Source organism: Vulpes vulpes, chromosome 8 (genome assembly GCF_048418805.1).
Source record: "Vulpes vulpes isolate BD-2025 chromosome 8, VulVul3, whole genome shotgun sequence".
NCBI classification, from domain to species: Eukaryota; Metazoa; Chordata; class Mammalia; order Carnivora; family Canidae; genus Vulpes; species Vulpes vulpes.
Window position 1 is genome coordinate 1,723,360 of NC_132787.1, and position 15,384 is coordinate 1,738,743.

General features: G+C 60.2%; 2 protein-coding genes and 1 long non-coding RNA gene across 17 annotated transcripts in view; 1 reads left to right on the top strand and 2 right to left on the bottom strand.

Annotated features, from left to right (window-relative positions):
• LOC112921186 (cyclic AMP-dependent transcription factor ATF-7) overlaps nt 1–6,965 on the top strand; it is a 93,180-nt gene extending 86,215 nt beyond the window's left edge. For all 14 annotated transcript variants that reach the window (XM_026000445.2, XM_026000446.2, XM_072765175.1 and 11 more), the window contains one exon: nt 1,760–6,965. In XM_026000445.2, coding sequence (XP_025856230.1) covers nt 1,760–1,977 — 218 coding nt within the window. In that variant the 3' untranslated portion in view covers nt 1,978–6,965. The remainder of the gene's footprint in view (nt 1–1,759) is intronic.
• Nucleotides 6,966–8,149: 1,184 nt separating this feature from the next.
• LOC140599863 (uncharacterized) lies at nt 8,150–8,851 on the bottom strand. Its single transcript, XR_012002848.1, has 2 exons — nt 8,710–8,851; nt 8,150–8,466 (listed from the first exon to the last, which is right to left on the bottom strand). It is a non-coding gene; the product is annotated as an uncharacterized lncRNA (long non-coding RNA).
• Nucleotides 8,852–10,329: 1,478 nt separating this feature from the next.
• TARBP2 (TARBP2 subunit of RISC loading complex) lies at nt 10,330–15,261 on the bottom strand. 2 transcript variants are annotated; one of them, XM_026000443.2, is made up of 9 exons: nt 14,827–15,261; nt 14,095–14,264; nt 13,189–13,291; nt 12,563–12,658; nt 11,926–11,998; nt 11,623–11,740; nt 11,279–11,406; nt 10,810–11,011; nt 10,330–10,693 (listed from the first exon to the last, which is right to left on the bottom strand). In XM_026000443.2, the coding sequence occupies exons 1-9, from the start codon at nt 14,877–14,879 to the stop codon at nt 10,536–10,538; spliced, it is 1,101 nt and encodes a 366-aa protein (XP_025856228.1). In that variant the 5' UTR covers nt 14,880–15,261; the 3' UTR covers nt 10,330–10,535. The 2 variants fall into 2 exon arrangements, with proteins under 2 accessions (XP_025856228.1, XP_025856227.1); XM_026000442.2 differs by lacking the exon at nt 14,827–15,261 and adding an exon at nt 14,578–14,708.
• Between the last annotated feature and the right edge of the window lie 123 nt (nt 15,262–15,384).

Genomic DNA, 15,384 nt, shown 5'->3' on the forward strand with positions numbered 1-15,384 from the left:
TCCATTAGTTGAAGTAGAGGAAAGTATAGAAGCAAATGAATTAGGAGGTGTATATGCAGCTCAGATTTGGACAAGCTGAACCTAAGAAACCTGCTAGACTTACAGGCGAGGTGTCACGTGGAGGCTGGTTATATAGTCCCACTGTTGAGAGGAAAGGCTGAAGATACAACTTTGGTAGTCAGCAGCCTGTCGTTAGTTTTTAAAGCCACAAAACCAGATGAAATGGTTTCATTATTGAAAGAACAGAGACAGAAAGAAAGAGGCAGTCGAGGACCAAGCTCTGGGGTACTCCAGCATTTTGAGGTCAGAGAAAGGAGAAGAAACCCACAAAGGAGCCAGAGAGCCACCAAGAAGGCAGGAGGAAAATTAGCTGAGTAGTGAGTGTAGCATTCTGGAAACCAGGATAAGAAAGTGTTTCCAGAAGTTTAGTGAACTTCTTCTAAAAAAGTTTAGTTTAGTTTAGGACATTTCAGCTCCTTTTGATGGGGTAAGGAAGGCAAGGACTGAGTATTCATCAGTATGAAGTCTATATACAGTAAGTTTTCTGCTCAGTCCTTTCAAGAACTTTTGAGGGGCAGTCAATCCATTACACTACTTATTTGTTATAGCAAAGATGTATTTGGTTCCTGCTGTGTGGTGTAGAGGCTGTGGCAGGTATTTGATGCAGGCCAATGACACATTGTACCTCTGAGAGACTCAGAGTTACGAGGAGATAAACCTGTCAGTCTGTGAATAAGGTAAGCACAGATAGCCAAAGAGCCCCTGGAGTGGGAGCTTCCTGAGGACAGGGCTCCCGGTTTATTCATCGTATACCTCAGCGCTGGCACATGGAAGATGCTCAGTAGAATGATGAATAAGTGAATGTATGCTCTGAAAGCACAACAGTGAGACAGTTAATTTCACGAGTGTAATAAAGAAGGCTTCACAGAGGAGATGATTTCTGAATCCTGAAGAAACACTCAGACATTCATCAGGAGTGAATCAAAAATGCAACCATTGGTCACTGGCTCTTATTTAGTCCACACATCTCCATTGAAGCAGCTGTAGAGGCTATGCGATGTTTCATCAAACCTGACTACAGAGCAACATAGAGTCACCTTTGTATGCAGCTCAGATATTTGTGTTTATCAGTAAAATGTTATCATCACTTTAGCCGGAGTGGTGTAGCCCATAAGAAATGTTTGCAGTCATTAATGCTTAGCTAAATGACAGGAGGATCCAGCAGGCCTCTCTGTTGTATTAACTGAACCTGGGCCAAGAACTGGTCATTCATACCCTCATTTGAGGGCAGCTTAATATTTATCAGGTTTACCTGTGGTGCAAGTGCATACTAAAGGAACATTAAAAAATGATGGAGTGATTAAATTCTTGTGGGAATTAATCAGAGAAGATAGCTTAAAAAAAAAAAAAAGATCTATTTTAAATCACCTTTCAAAACATGAAAAAAAGGAGAATGTGCTAGTAGGGGTAATGAACGGTTCAAAGATGTAGAAGCCAGACGGTGTAATTAACGTGCTAAGCGGGTTACTTTACTCAGATAAATTAATTTGGGCCTGGTTCTTGGCGTCCCTTCTCACAACTTCCATTTCTTAGCCCCTTCATGGCTTAGAAGCTAAGATTCTAGGAAGTTTTCCCCAAAAAATGATGGGCTTCCTTTTCCTTTGGGCTCCTTTAGAATTATGGCGCAGTGTGGTCTGCTTGTTTCCCTAGTCTGTTTTGTAACCATTTGCTCTCTGCTCTTTGCCTTCCTTCCTGGCAGAAAGCCCCAAGGAAAGCTCAGAGCCGACGGGTTCTCCAGCCCCTGTGATTCAGCACAGCTCAGCAACAGCCCCTAGCAATGGCCTCAGTGTTCGCTCTGCAGCTGAAGCTGTGGCCACCTCGGTCCTCACTCAGATGGCCAGCCAAAGGACAGAACTGAGCATGCCGATACAGTCGCATGTGATCATGACCCCACAGTCCCAGTCTGCGGGCAGATGATGCCTCCCCTGGTGGAAAGGTCCCCAGCCAGAGCTCGCCCGCCCGAGAGCCAAGAAAGACGCCATCTTATCGCCTCCCATCTGCCTTGGACATGGCAATATGGGGGGGAAATTGTGTGTTGTGAGGAATGGACAGATGTGGGGCTTTTCAGCCACATGGTCAAGTACATTGACACCCGTACTAAGAGCCTCCCAGCCCCAGAGCCACATAGATCATCCCCTAAAGGGGGCAGTTTCTGATGTACCCACAGCCAAAGGCCTTTCCGAATGGTCCGAACAATCACCCCTGCCCATGCATGTGTACCTGTCTCTTTGAACACTAACCCTTGCACTTCTAGGTTTCGGGTTTCTCAGTTCCCTGTCTTCCCGCTAAGCTGTGGCTGTTACCTTCCTGTTCCTTAGCAGCACGCCACTGCCTGCTAGGTAAAGGGAGGCCAGTGTTGATGGCAGGTCATCCACTTGCCTGCCCCAGCCACCTAAGGGGCTTAGGGCTTTGTCTCCCATTAGCTGCTTGTTTTATCCCTTTACCCCCTTCCTGAAGTCTAGTTCAAACATTCACCTATGATGAATGTAAAGTTACCTTTGTTGTATGAATTAGCAGTATTTTCCAGCTCTTCCGTAAACTTTAGTCCTTCTCCCTAGCTGCCACCAAAAACAAAAACAAAAAAATAACAACAAAAAACAGAAAGAAAGAAGCAAACCCCAAGAATTCTGGTCCTTTTTCAGCAATTTCCAGAGCTTTGGGTACTTCACTTTGTGTCTTGAGTTTTCTCAGTCTACTGGTGGGGCCTTTTCCACCTGCCGCTGAGCCTTGGCGAGATCATCTTGTGGCCTTACTAGCTGCTCGTGATGCGAAGGGAAAGCGTCCAGGTGTGGCTGACGGGTCCCCCGCCGCCCCAGCCCCCCTCCCGCAGGGTCAGTAGGGCAGGCAGGACCAGTAGAGTCTGAAGCTCTTTCTGTCAGGTTACTGGATTGATTCTTTATGTCTTACAGGAGTTTATTGGCCAAAGCATACATACACCTTGTGGCAATCTGTCCGCTTCTGTCGCTCCCTCTTTGTTCCCCTGTCGGGGTCGCGGGGGTCACCGTCTCTGTCTCTCTTCAGGTGTAGCCCTCCAGAGCTGCTGTGTGCGGCATTCTTGCACTCCCTTGCCCTTCGCCCATCTCCCAGACTCACACAGCTGTCTTCTCCTCTGGGCTAGGGTCTTTGATTCACAAGTGTCCCTGTCCCCAGACCTCCCTCCTCTCGTTCACCAGGCTTCTAGGCTGGCTGCTGGGGCGCTCTGCCCCCTGCCCCTAGGTGCCAGGCATCCCCAGAGTGCCAGCCCTAGGACTCGGAGGCATCAGAGCCAGGGGTCCTGAGTTGGTTTGCTTGAGGGCGAGGTCGGATGGGAAGAGGCAGAGAGAGGAGGTGCAGTACCAATCTCAGGAGAAGAGCCCTGCTTGGTGAAGGTCTGGCCTGCCTGGGAAATTGGGGACTGCTGCCCTCAGCCATTCTTACTTTGAGGAGTTAGGTTACAGGGGGAGGAAGTCATCCCTCTTGTCCCTCTTTCTCCCCCATTAAGACTTCTTACCTTCCTTTGGCTCTGAACTACGCAGTTTCTCCCAGGGCTGTGGGAAACCGTCCAAAGCCAGAGGCCTGTGGATAGGTAGGTCAGCTTTAATAGCCTGTCAGTGTGACTCCCTTGCAGTTGTCCCCGAGCCACCTTCTGCCATCTGCCCAGGCCAGGCATGTCCTCTCCCTCTCTCCTACGTCCATCTCAAACACACACATAGGATAACTGCCAGCTTCCTTTCTTAGCTTGTCTTCCAAAATTGGCTGTCCTGGGGGAATGAGGAGGTGTGCTAAGCTCCAGGAGCCCCATCTTCTCAGAGTGGACGCGCCGGTGAGCCAGTCAGAGGACACGTTCTATTGCGTTTGTTTTCCCACTTCCCGTCCTGCTTCTCGGCGCCCGTGCTGAACAAGACGCACCTGGTGATGGGAGAGGAGAGAAAACATGGTTCTCTCATCCTCTACCACCCGGGACCCAACAGCAACAGCCCCTGAGGTGACTCAGTCTAGCAAATGGCACGGCAGATGGTCAGGATGCCAGTTCCCACCTCCAGGGACTCCGTTTGCCTTTAACAGCGCCCAGCCGTAACTCGTACTCAGGACTTTTCCTTTGGAAGGCGGTGCCCTGGGACTCTCTTCTGCTTTAGTTGTGTTTCATTTTTTATCTTCTTGATTTCCCACCAGCAGCCTTGCCCTAAAGCTTGACTGAGTTTATGGCTCCCAAGGAGCCTTCGTGAGACCCTTGACTATTTTTCTTCCCCCCGTAGTCAGGTGTTTTTCAAGTTAAGAACCCATCTGTCACTGCACACACGCCCTGCCTCTCCGCGGGGCCCCGGAGGAGGTGAGCCCCACCTGTCTGTCCCCGTGTAGGGTGGCTAACCTAGTTAGAGGTTCCCGTTTAGTTTCTTAGTCCCCATGTCTCATTCTCTTGAGTCCCTATTCTGTTTTCATCAGGAAGTTCTCACTGGGGCCCTCAGTGGGGGGTGTTCCCAGAACCTAACACAGCAGTAGGAGGGGGCGGGACAGCACCCCCAGAGAGCTCTTTAGGTGGTCGCGCACCGCACTGAGAAAGCACAGCAGTTGGCGTGTCCTGCGAGTTGGGGGACGTCTTACCTTGTTACTGCTGCTGGCCCTGGGGCCACTCTCCCCTGCCCTTTGCTTCCAGGCTCATGGGGACCAGAACTAAACATCGAGGGCGCGTCACCTAGCCCTTCTTAATGGCACTGCCCCTCCTAGGGCCCTAAGGGAAGATTCTGAAAGGAGCTGGGAGTGTGGAAGCCTTGGGACTCTGCTGCGGGAACGCAAGACGCAGGCTTCCCACCTCGCTCCAGAGGCCCAGCTGGGACGTAACCAAGCCCCTGACAAAGGCACCGGGCCGGGTCTTCGGCCCTGCAGGCTTCCTTGCTTGGAAAGAAAGCTCGCTCGGAGTTGGAAAGTCTGAGGACGCTTCCCTCGCTGCTAGAGAAAACTAGAAGTAGGCCCTCCTTGCTCCCCCTTCCCCTGCTGGCTGGACACCCCAAATCTGGCTTCCCTCAGCCTCCGCTCCGGTCCTTGGCCCTAAGCACTAGACCATACACGCTCGGCAGTGGTGACAAGGAGATGGCCTAACTGAAGCCCGTGACCCCGGCTGCCTTCCCTGGGCCCGTCCTGTTGTTCTTGGCGCCTGTCTTGATTCACTGCCCTCCAGCGCCACCCATCCTGGTCGACAGGGTCCTTAGCCATAACCATGCCCCGTCTACACCCTGAACCACCACGCCGACACCAAAATAGTCCTCCTCCCATGCTCCACACTGAGAGGCTCCTTTAAAGGTGCTAGCCCTGAGACACCCTTTCCTCCAGAAGCTCCCTCTTTCTTTCGTGACTTCCTTCCCATCCCCAAATCATTATTTTTCATTAATATTGTACATTGTATACACAGGAAGGAAATGTATTCTTTTTTTTTCTTTAATTTCATAACCAGTCCGTTTAGAAGCCAGTCCTCCTAGTTATATCACATATGCCTTTGTTGATATGCTCTTTCTGCTTTCTTTAGACTTTTGTTTGACAGGGGCGGAGGGAGGAACCCGACAGGTGAGGGTCCTAAGGCTGATTAGAGGATCCCCATCCTACTTCAGCCTCTCACAACCCTAATCATCCCCCTCCTAGTATAGAACTGATATTCCTCTGTTTGTGTTTGCACACACGCATGTACACACAGACAGAAGTTCCCCCGAGCCACCCACCCACCCCAGAGTGGTGACCCAGCAGGAATGGGCATAGGCTGCTGGCCACCATTCCCAGCCTCTGTTACCGGTTCATTCGTCTCTCTTTGGGGTAAAGTGCTACCCCAGATTGAGAACAGGCTGGGGAGAGTAGGGCAGGGAAGGGCAGCTACGTCTCTTGTAGATGCAGGTTTGTGTGGTGGCTGCTGGGGTTCATTTTCTTCTTGTAACGGGGCGGGGGGCCGGTAGCCCAGAGCTGCTCACCAGCCGCAGCTACCGGTGGGTGACGTTGTCACTGTAAGAAATGGCTGTGAGCACTGGTTCCGCTGACTTTCCCTCAGGGTGGTGGGCCTCGGGATGTGGTCCAGGACCAGCAGCACAGCAGCACCAGCATCTGGGAGCTTCTTACAAATGCACACATTTGGGCCCCGGCACAGACCTGTTGAGTCGGAGACTCGGGCTGGGCTCTAACAAGCACCCCGCGGGGTCCTAAGGCACAGTCGCGCGTGGGGCCCGCGGCCTTAGGGGCAAGCCGGGACATCCTTGCTGGCGTCGGGGTATTTCAGTACCATCCTCTGCCTTAGCGCGAACACATCGTTCCCTTTCCCCCGGTCCCTCCCTCCACCCCCATTAGAACAACAACCGCGTCATTCATCTCAGAATCTGTTTGTCTTCCTTCTACTTCTTCCTGAAACCTGTCTGCCTTGGTCTGGACGGGAATTGTCCCCTGTCCTCTTGCAGACGGGTCACTCCACACTCTGTTGCAGGAAGGACTGGCTGGAGCCCCTGCTGTCCCGTGCGTGCACCCGCCCCCCCGCACCCCCTCTCCAGCAGGGAGATGAGCCTCCAGCCCCAACAGCGGAGGCTGTCGCCTCCGGACATAGTATGTGTTGGAAGCAAGCAGCGCGCACCTCTGCTTCGCTCTCTTCATCCGTGTATCCTGGACAGGTAGCGACACGTCTCCGTCGCACAGGAGCCCGGCTCTGGGCCCGGTCCCCGTGCGGGAGGCTGTGGTGCTACAGGCTGTTTTGCTCCGAGAGCGTCTCGTCCCCTTCCTTGCACGATCCCTGAGAGCAGGCTCTCACGGTCCTCCCCGCGACGCTCCGGCTCCCCTCCCCTTAACCCCCTTACCCCCGCGGTCCCCCCCAGCCAGGCCTTCTCCCGCTCCCCCCGCCCTGACATATATTGTGCCTTATTTATGCTGCAAATATAACATTAAACTATCAGGAGAACCACTGTCCCGTCTCGTGCCTCGGTACCCTCCGCTGCACGTCCCGTCGGCCACCCTTCCCGGAGCTCCCGGGCTCTCGCGTGCGCCCTTCCCGCTCTCCCATCTCCTAGGAACGGGAGCAGGAGTCTTGTCCCTCCTTTTTATGCAGGGAAGGCACAGCCTCAGAAGGTAGGTGGCTTGTGTAGGTCACGTAACACCCAAGAGGGCACAGAGACCAGGCCTCGGATCTGTGCGCCCCGGCAGCCCCCCCAGCGCCGGGCGCCCCATGTGGATGAGGGGTGGTACGCGTCCCAAGGCAAGCGGCCTCTGGCGTTATGACCCCAACTTCCGATAAAAACAAAAACAAGCCCAACTGTCAGGAAGTTTCGGGCAGAACTGGGGGTGCAGAAAGTGAAGCCTGCTCCGATTGGGGGCTCGGGGGTGCGGGACGAGCCTGCTCAGGAGCAGGTGGGAGTGACGAGGAAACAGGTGGTGGCCAGGAGCCACGGCGAGGGGTGGGCGACCACTGCTAGCTCCTCGCAGTGTCCCTGGATCACCGGCGCGGCGGGGACAGGCAGCAGGCTGAGGAGCCCGGGCAGGACGGGGGGCGGGGGGCTCTGGAAGCTCTGTGGCTGGCTGGCGTCCCTAAGTGGCACAGGGGAGTGGGGCCGCAGCGGCGGTCTGCCCTGCGCTGTAGGGACGGTGGGAGCTGCTGCCGCGCCAGGCCGGACTGAGACGGGGCGCGGGGAAACGGGCCAGTGCCCAGGCCACAGACCCGTGGGGGCCCCCCACCCGCACCGCGGGCCTCGCTCTCCACCGCACCGCACCCCTGCCCTTCGCACGTCGTGCGCGCGTGTGGTTTTGTTTTTATAAATCGAAGGTACGAGACTTCAGTGGAGGAAGCAGCCGCAGCTGTGGGGGAAACAGCAGAACCGTTTGGAGGTGGGGCCTGCAGATGGGACGGAGTCGCTGCGTCTCGGGATAAAACCGGGACAAACGAGTTGCTCCTTATAGATGAGCGGAGTTTGGTGTCGGGCGGTGGGGTCTCCGAGTGCAGGTGCCGTGAAGACTAGAAATGACGAAGGATCTAGACTAGTACAGGGGCGCCGGCCGCTCCGTCAGAGGAGGCCACTGCTGATCTGCCGGCTGCCGGCTGCCGAGGCGGCTTACGACTAAATCTTACCACCAACAACAACAACAACAACACCACTACAGACAATAAAGCAGCAGCTGAATTTGAGAAGTTTGATTCCAGAAAATTTTGGAAATTCTGCGGGTAAAAAGCCGTCACGTAGCATCGCACACTCCAGAGAAACGGCCCGGGACAGGAAGAGCCAATCCCCGCTGCCAACTTCATGGTCAGTTTTAAGGAACTGCGCAGCCCGGGGGTTGGGCCGAGCACCCCGGGGCAGGGCCCCGCCAGCAGCGCGATGACCACCGCAGGTTGCTGGGTGGCTCGGGCGGTGGAGCTCGGGGCCCTTGGTCTTAGGATCCTGGGTTCCGGCCCCACGGTGGGTGTGGGGCTTACTTTAAAAACAAAAAACAAAACAAAAACCTTTTTAAATATTTTATTTCTTTATTCATGAGAGACCCAGAGAGAGGCTGAGACCCCGGCAGAGGAAGAAGCAGGCTCCCTGCAGGGAGCCCGACGCTGGACTGGATCTCGCGACCCCAGGGCATGCCCTGAGCCTAGGGCAGACGCACAACCGCTGAGCCCCCCAGGGGATTCCCCCCTCCCCCGCCCGCCAAAATTTTTTGATTACAACTCACTAAAGGCTCAGGTGATAGGACGCCTGGGGGCTCAGCGGTTGAGCGTCGCCACAGGCCGTGATCCCAGTTCCAGGTCGAGTCCCGCCGGGCTCCCTCGGGAGCCTGCCCCTCCCTCCGCCGGTGTCTCGGCCTCTCTCTGGGTCTCTCATGAATAAAGAAATAAAATCTTTAAAAAGTAAACTAGAAGCTGGGGTGACGTTAGCATTCTTCAGCAATACTGCAAAACCTGGGTGTGCACATCTCCAGCGAGGGAGCTGCGGTGCGCGCAAGCGGGACTCCCGGGCCCTGCGGTACAGCGTCTTGCGGTCGTCGGGGGAGCCCGGGCCGGGCCTGCAGCTACGGCGAGAGACGCGTCCCTCCGTCCTGGGCGTGGGGGCTCGGCTGGACCTGAGCCCGGCGACGCGAGACCCTCGGGCCGCTCGTCCTCGACGCAGGGGCCGGGAGGCGCACACCCGCAGGTCGCTGACCGGTCACAGCCTTTGAGGCCACCGAGGCGCAGGCGGGCGCCCCCCAGAGCTCCGTGGGAGCCGCGAGCGCGCCGTGGCGTCGCCGGACGGGGCCTCAGGCGCTCGGGGCGCGGCGCGGCGACGCCAGGCGGGAGGCGGGTGGGAAGCGACGCCGGCGCAGGTGGCCGACCGCGAGGGCCTGGCTTTTCCCTGAAAGGGCGGGATTCCCTCACCTGCCCTGAGGCCGGAGCTCGACCCGGCCCTCCCTGCCGTCACCTGGGGAGCGGCCGCCGGGCGCCAGTGCACACCGTGGCCACCGGGGGGCAGCAGCGCCTCGCTGCCGGCGGCTCGGGAGCGGCGACCGCCACCCGCCCGCGGACGCCCTCCGGCCAGGCCCGTCGCGCCCCCGAGCTGGGAGAGCAGGGCGCGCCCCGAGCTCCGCGCCCGCCGACGGACGGGGTCCCCCCCCAGGCCCCCAGGCCGGGCTCTGAGCGAGCCCGCAGCGGGCGACGCCGCTTGGCCCCGCCGACGGACTTACGCATCTAACAGTCGAACCGCAGGCTTCGGGCCGGGGGGGCGGGCCGGGGGGCGGGGGGGGGGGCGAGGGGGGGCGGCGCGGACTGGGCCGGGACTCGGGCCGCCGCGGCCCTCGCGGGGAGTTAGGGGCCGCGTCCTGGGGCCGCTCCTCTGGGATTCGCCGCCGCCTCTGCCCCCCCGCCCCCCACAGGAGGCCCCGCGCCCCGGGCAGGGTGGGGGCTCCGGGACGAGAGCCCGAAGGACCTCCCCAAGGTCTGGCGGGAACCCCGGGGCTCCGGGCGGCCGGAGGGGCCGGCTCCCCATTCCCGAGCCTGGCCGCCCCTCAGCGCTTGGGGAAGAAGTGACGTCATCCCTCCATATGTTTGCACGCGGGGCTCTCCCCCCGCCCCCCAATAAACCTGCCTGCCTCCTGAATGCACGTCTGTGTGAGGCGCCAAAGGCGGGGAGTCCCCGGGGCAAGCAGCACTGCCCCCTCCGTCGCCACCAAAGCGGCTCAGCAGGGCCACGGCACACGGCCTCGGCCACCAGGAGGACCAGCGAGGGGACACGTGGGGAACGAGGGGGGAAGCACAGGGAGGGCAGCCGGCGCCAACCCCTCCGCCCCGCACTGGGCCGCACACGGGAAGAACCAACCGGCTGAAGCCCAGAGGCAGCGTTTATTCTGGGCTCCAGGGGACCCCCCACCTCATTCCCACCCGCCCCTGGACAGGGCGGATCTCGGGCCAGCGAGGCCCCTGGGCCCTGGCTCCCGGCAGGCAGGCAGTCTGTGTCAGAGGTACAGGCCCGCGGGTGGAGGCCGGGGGGAGCCGGGGGGAGCCGGGGTGCAGGGGAGGCCAGGGGGCTCTACTTGCTGCCGGCCATGATCTTGAGGTACTGCAGGGCACGCCGAGCAGCCTCCCCACGGGCCGCCTCCCGGGTCGTCGCGGAGCCGTGACACACGGTGGCCGGCTGCGTGGACAGCTCCACCAGGCACTGGCACAGCCCGCTCAGGCTCAACTCCTCTGGGGGCCGAGAGAGGACGGAGGCCGTGAGCCGGAGGGCAGCACGGGCGGGGCGCCACCCGGTCGCCAGGCCTCCCCAGGCCCGAGGCCGCGCCAGCCCGCCTCCCCGGCCCTACCGATATCCAGGTAGCTGACGTGGAAGGCCTGCTCCTCGGACAGCTCGCTGAGGACACTGCAGCAGGCAGGGCCCAGGGCACCCAAGGCGCCCAGGGAGCAGCTGCGCAGGGACAGGATCTTCTCTCCCACGGAATTTCGCAGAGAATCCCAGGTGCAGCCCGGGCCCCGGTTCCGAAGTCCATCGAGGCGGGAGCCCACACCCTGACGAGACGGGCAGGTGAGAAAGGTGCGGCCTCGGGCTGAGACCCGGGCGTGGAACAGATGAGAAAGCCCGCGGGTGACCACCTGGCCAGCCTGCCTCCCCCTCGCCGCCCGCTAACCGGGGCCGGCCGGGGCCCCGCAGCCTTCCTCACTCTCCGCCCAGCACCGGGGGCCAAGCAGGAGCACGGGCAGGGGCCCCCGCGGCGGCTCATCCCCATGTGCCGGGCCCAGGCCCCCAGCGGCCGCCCGGCCCCACGGGCCACTCACGATGGAGAAGTGATCGTCATCGGGCTCTGCCTCGGTGCCATCCCGGGCATCCAGGGGCACCGTGTGCACCCGAAGCAGCATCTTGGCCGCCGCGTTCCGCTTCGCCAGCTTTTTGGAAGTGCCGCTGCCTGCGTGGGGGAGAGGCTGCTGCACTAGGCTTCCCGGGCTCTCCACCCAGCTCAGGACCTTGGGCGGGGGCCCCCTCACGGCACGTCCACTGGAAAGAGCCCTCAGGCGCTGCCACGGCCCGGGCCCTGGGCAGCAGGAAGGGGGGTAGCAGAGGGGCTAGGAGCTGCCGCGGCCACGGCTGGCGTAGCTGCCCGCGCTCCCATCTGCCCAGTTACCGATCTCGATGAAACGCTCCACGCGACAGGTCATGGTAAACTCTTTGCGGTGCGCCGGCCCGGACTCCTGGGTCACCGTGTACTCAGGCAAGCGCCAGCCCTTCTGCACCACCAGCTCCTTGGGAGGGAGGAACGGGGGTGCACGAGGCTGAGGACAGACCCCCAGGCCCCCTCCCTCCCGCCCTGGGGGAATCAAGGGGGTGGGAAAAGCCCTCCGACCGGGTAAGAGCCCCACACAACTGCCCTGGCGGCCCCGGGTTCAAGGGTAGACAGGCATGCACACGACGGAGGCCGGGGGCACACCTGCAGGGCGCCAACAGGATTGCACTCAGACTGCTGAGGGGAGACGGGGGGCTGCGCCTCCATGGGGGGGCTCCTGAAGGAGGAAGGGCCGGGCCGAAGTCCATGGGGCTGTCCCTTCTGTGGTGCCCAGAGTCCCACGCCCTGTGCCGGTGTCCCCGCTCCCATCTCCCTGGTCCCCGCCAGGCGGGCAGCTGTCCATGCAAACACCCAGCCTGCTTCCTCCCTTCCCCACCCAGGTGAGGTCTCCTCCAGGGCCCAGGCCCATTTGGACTTTCTGGAACACCGGACCATCGCCTTGCCAGGACAGTGGGAGGGGGGCTGTATATCCAGTCCCTGGAGGCACCTGATGGGAGCCACACACAGGACCATCACGTGGCCAACTCAGGAGAAAATGGGGCCTGCAGGCCCCCTGACCGTGGCCAAATGTCATCTCTGTGGCTATTTAAGAATCGTGTATTACCTCCTGTCCCAAGAGCTTACCAACTGGTGCAAAGTCTTCAAATTCTGGTCCCCAACTATTCCATCCTCTGCTTACTCTCAGACTTCCTCCTGCCTGACCAGCCTGGGTCCAAAGGCTGGGGGGCCAGGAGCCGGGACCCCTACCTCCCCCCTTCAGGCAGGCAGGAACACAAGATACCTGGTTGGAACAGCAGATGGAACAGGAGTAGCAGCCGCTGCAGCAGTAAAAACTGGAATGTCCTCAGGCAGTGAAGAGTCTAGGGGAGAAAAAGAACTTCCCGAGGGGAAGGGGGCCTTTGATTCACACCCATGTGGGCAGGGGTGGGGGGTGGGGAGTAGAGGGTGGGGACCCAGGTCCTCCTGACCTGCCCATCCCCTAAGAAAACCCCTTCCCACTGGAGCCAAAGACTCAGGGAAGCTTAACCACCGCCTTCTGGGATCCTTTGCTGCCAAACACTGGATCAAAGCGACTGAGACAAGGGGAAAGACGGTCTCTTCCTACACAAGAGCCACGGAGGCAACAAACCCCAATGTAAGTGTGCAAGAGAGGAGGACAACCTGCTAGAGAGGAGGCATGTTGGGGTGCGACCCCTCTAGCCTCGGCCTCCGCCCCTTTCCCTCCCTAGCCTGGGCCCACACCACAGCCACAGCCCCTTGACATTCCCCCCACAGGATCCTTCCCAACAGCGGGAGCCCTGGAAGCATCCCGCTCTGTCCAGCCAGGTCAAGGTGGGCAGAGGAGGTAGCGCAGGGGCCTGGGTTCCTGGCCGGGTCTCTACGAGGCCTCGGCTGGTCCTCCCTCACCTGCTGTCCTCCAGGGCCGGCTCCAGCATGCTCCCCCCTTTGAGGTGTTTGAGGGCCACCTCAGCTGCCTTGTGCTTGGCTGCCTTCTTGCTGGGGCCCTGACCTGAGAGAGGGGCGTGGGCGATACTGGAGGTCACTAGGAGGACAGAAAAGCCGGCACCCACAGCTCCTCTCCTCAGGGCTGGAGGGAGTCAACCAAGCCCCTCTCACCACCTGCCCCTGCCCAAGACGGGGAGTGCTGCGCTAATTACTAGAAGGGAGGGCTTCTGCTCCCCAGAGCGCCCCAAATCAAGCCATGCCAGGCACGACTGCTCTGGAGCTCAGACACCCTGGGCAGAGATCCTTTCCCGGCTCTCCTTGCCTCTGGGAAGTGCTTTCTTTTCTCTCAATACATAGAGATGACTGGGAAAGTAGAAAGAGGGCCGGCTCCGGAGTCAAGGCCCCGCTCCGCCACTTCTCAGGCCCGGGACCTTGCACCACTCACATCCACCCCGAGCCTTGGCTCCCTCATATTCAGCACGGACGTGCTATCCCCCACATCCCGGGATTAGACTGCGATTCAAGACGAACTAGGAATTTGGTCAAGCACCTGGAACAGAGCCCAGTGCAGCAGGCACTCACTCCTTCGAAACTTCGCTGAGGGTTTGGTTCATCCCGTCTTTCCCCTCTAGGATGACGACAATGTGCCAGACCCCTCTGGCGGTCTTGCTTGCTCCTCTAACTCTCCGGAGTCCTACCCGCCTCCTCAAAGACCCATTTCCCCAAACGAGTCCGTGGCTTTTACCCCTGAAATCTCTCCTTCCCTCACTGGCCTTGGAGCAAAGGACTGGGGAGAGACTCCAGGACCCAAAGCCATCAGGGCCCTGCGGATGCACACCCCAGCCAGGCTGCCCAAGCCTTCCTCACCAGTGCAGCTGGTGTCGCCAACGGTGACCCGGAAGGTGAAATTAGGCTGGTGGGCTTGGCCCTCGGCTTTGAGAAGGTCGTACACGGGCGTCTTCCCTATTCTGGTCCCATACTCCTGCAGAAGGCTGATCGGGGTCTTGCCCGGGTTGGCTGCCAGCATTTGCTCTATACTGGGGGAGGCGGGGGCAGGGGGTCACGGACCCTTATCACACCTCCAACTCTGCGCCCACCCGGCCAAGCACTGTCGTATCAGACCCAGGCACACTATGGGGGACACGGGTCCAGGGGACCCCGGACAGTACAGCACACATTGGCTGGGTTCAGTGTGGAGTAGAAGCGGGCTGGAAGCCGGGTCCACGGCCCCCAGAGCACGCGGGCAACGCACTGTTCCTGTCTCAGTTAAGCAGGAGGAGGATCCTGCACCCCAGTGCAGTTAGGAGGTGCATGTCCCCACACAGTGCAGCCCAGGGACCCGGTACCCACCAAACGCACTGAATGTCGGGAGCACAAAGCCCAGTGCCCCAAGTGCAGTCTGGGAACCCGGCCAACCCCAAACTATTTAGAGCAGGAGGCCGTGGCCACTGCCGGGATGCATGCCGGGAACCACGGCCCACTACCCCGGTGCTTGCCGGGAACAACCCTCGGGCCAGGTGCATGCTGGGGCCGCGCCGCTACCACCTCCGCGCCGCGCCACGCTTCTCGCCCGGCAGGGGTCGGCTCGAAGCGGCTCACCTGGGCAGCCCGCAGCCCGTGGTGGTGCCGGAGCCCTGCTCCTCTTCACTCATTCCCACCTCCGTGCCCGCGGGCCCCACCGTGACTGCAGCCTCCGCGCGCCCCAGAACACCGCCGACGAGCTAGGGCCGGGGCCGAGCCCCGAGTCGCGGCCGGTCGGGCCCGCCGCGAGGCATGCCGGGACATGGAGTCCCCCGCCCACCGCCTCTCCGAGTCTCCATCGGGAGGGGAGCCGCCCGCCCCACAAGCCCCCGCGGGCGTTGCCCGGGGATGCGGCACCGCCTCCTGGGAGGAGCGGAGCCTTCCACGGTGGCCTCCCGAGCGGAGGGTGGCTTTGTGTCCGTGTATCCGTGTGTGTGAATTTTTTTTTTTTTTTAAATAGCGTCCCGCCTCTTATCCGCGTCTCCGCTCCCCGGAGTGGGCATGCGCGGGAGCAGAGCGGAAGCGGCTGGGGGCGGGGCGCTAAGGCCTAACCGGAGCGCCGGGTCCGCAGGCTCCCGAGGAAACTACAGAGCCCGGCAGCTCGCGCGCCATCTTTGTCGCCGCGCAAGGGCAGGC

Bases quoted from the DNA above. Each gene is read 5' to 3' on its own strand.
- TARBP2 (XM_026000443.2), bottom strand. From the start codon at position 14,879: ATGAGTGAAGAGGAGCAGGGCTCCGGCACCACCACGGGCTGCGGGCTG. The intron at 13,292-14,094 runs GTGAGGAAGGCT...CCCCTCTCTCAG, and splicing joins TGGCGACACCAGCTGCACTG to GTCAGGGCCCCAGCAAGAAG. The intron at 11,999-12,562 runs GTATCTTGTGTT...TTCCTCCTTCAG, and splicing joins CCATCTGCTGTTCCAACCAG to GAGCCCCCCCATGGAGGCGC.